The sequence below is a fragment of the Terrapene carolina genome, unplaced genomic scaffold, assembly GCF_002925995.2.
Source record: "Terrapene carolina triunguis isolate 2854851 unplaced genomic scaffold, T_m_triunguis-2.0 Scaffold24079, whole genome shotgun sequence".
Taxonomy (NCBI): Eukaryota; Metazoa; Chordata; order Testudines; family Emydidae; genus Terrapene; species Terrapene triunguis.
This window is the reverse complement of record NW_020688430.1, coordinates 14-1,827: the sequence shown is the minus strand read 5'-3', so window position 1 is coordinate 1,827 and position 1,814 is coordinate 14. Positions and strand designations below refer to the sequence as shown.

The 1,814-nt window shown below is 71.1% G+C and overlaps 1 protein-coding gene across 1 annotated transcript; it reads left to right on the top strand.

Moving 5' to 3' along the window:
* Nucleotides 1–532: 532 nt before the first annotated feature.
* PCGF1 (polycomb group ring finger 1) lies at nucleotides 533–1,542 on the top strand (the record flags this gene model as incomplete). The annotated part of the gene is made up of 2 exons (XM_026662188.2): nucleotides 533–688; nucleotides 1,390–1,542. Coding segments are annotated over exons 1-2 (277 nt in total), but the record flags the coding sequence as incomplete, so codon positions are not given.
* Nucleotides 1,543–1,814: the final 272 nt, after the last annotated feature.

The window sequence follows — 1,814 nt, the reverse complement described above, 5'->3', positions numbered from 1 at the left end:
TGGCAGGCCCCCGAGCCGGCTCCGCCTGCAGGCTGCTCTCCCTGCGCGCGGAGGATCATGTGCCCGGAGCCCCGCAGCCACGCCCACCCACGGGCACCTGCCGTGATTCAGGCCCTCGTAACTGCAAGCAAGGGCCCCTCCCCGTGGGCTGGGAACGCCAAGGCAGCTCCCAGCGCCAGGAGCCGCCTCGTGCCGGGGTCTGGCCCTCTTCCATCCCGGAGCCTGCAACACGCCGCACCTTGGGGGGAGTGCGGCTCCAGCCCCCCGGAGTGCAGTCCCTGTGTGGCCCTGCCCCCACACAGGCTGCTGCTGGGGGACGCCCCAGCCCCGGGCCATCCCCTGCAGGACAGGAGGGCCCCTCATTTGCCAGCCCATGGGGCGGGGGGGCTGTGCAGAGGCACTGGCCTCTCTGGGCCCCTGAGGGAGGGGAGCTGACAGCCACCTGGCTTCCCTGCCTCTGTCTGGGCTGGGAAGTAGTGTGGGGTGTGGGATTGAGCAGGCAGGAGGGGACATCCCAGGGCAGGATCGCAGGGGCTGCGGGTCGGGAGTGAGGGGCCTGGTGACATGTGCCTCGTCCGGCAGGAGGAGGTGAAGGTGAAGATGAAGGAGTTGAACGAGCACATCGTGTGCTGCCTCTGCGCCGGGTACTTCATCGACGCCACCACCATCACCGAGTGTCTGCACACCTGTGAGTGCGGGGCCAGGCTGGGGGCACCAGGGCACAGGGCTGGCTCACGTCAGCGGGGGCAGCAGGCTCCTGCACCTGAGGGCGGGGGGACGGCGTCTGTCCGTGGGGCAGGGCTCCCAGTGGCTCCGCTGCTCCAACTGGCCCGGCTTGGCCCTGCCTCTGCTGGCCCCGGGTCTCCAGCTGGGCCGGTGTCTCCCCGGGGAGTTAGGACATATGCATATGAAGGAGCCAGGCGGGCCGGAGGTGGGGGAAGACACTGTGCTGTGTAGGGGGAGCTGGTGGGGGGCTGGTCCGGGCCCAGCCTCTCCCCCCCCCTGCGCTTTCAGGGGTTGCCGCTCCAGCGAGCGTGGCCAGCAGACGTGTGTGTGGCCAGCAGGTGGCAGCACCGCACCACCCTGCGTGTCTGGGGGGCACCGGCCCTGAGCTCTGGGGGGCGCAGGGCGACCCTGCAGGGGGGGGATCAGCGGGAGCCGACTCAGCCCCCAGCGCCTGCAGGAGGCAGCTCCCTGGGGTGGGTCAGCTCCCGCCGGGACAGGGGCAGGGGCTGCTGGCTGAAGCCGGCTGCGGGGTGGATGGGCCCGGGGTGGGGAGCCAGGCCCTCCTCCTGTGCTGCGCTGGCGACGGCGGGAGGGGGCTGGGCTGGTGCTGCTGCCCCCCGCGTCCCGGGCTGGGCCTGGCTCTGACGCCCGGCTCCCCCGCAGTCTGCAAGAGCTGCATCGTGAAGTACCTGCAGACCAGCAAGTACTGCCCCATGTGCAACACCAAGATCCACGAGACCCAGCCGCTGCTCAACCTCAAGCTGGACCGCGTCATGCAGGACGTGGTCTACAAGCTGGTGCCCGGCCTGCAGGAAAGTGAGTGGGGGGGAGGGGTGCCGGGCTCCGCTGGGGGGCCGGGGATGAGGTGGGGCAGCTGTGAGGAGCAGGGGGTGGGGTGGGGGGCTCTGCTATGAGTATCGGGGGGCAGTATGCGCCCCACCTGCAGCCCCTGCGTAGGGACCATCGGCACAAAGGGCCGGGCCTGTGACTGGCCGACGCCCGGTCGATGGCTCCACACCGCAGCCCTGGTGGCTTCCCAGCCCCCTGCCTGGCCAGGCCTTCAACCCAGAGCACACAGCCTGGGCCGG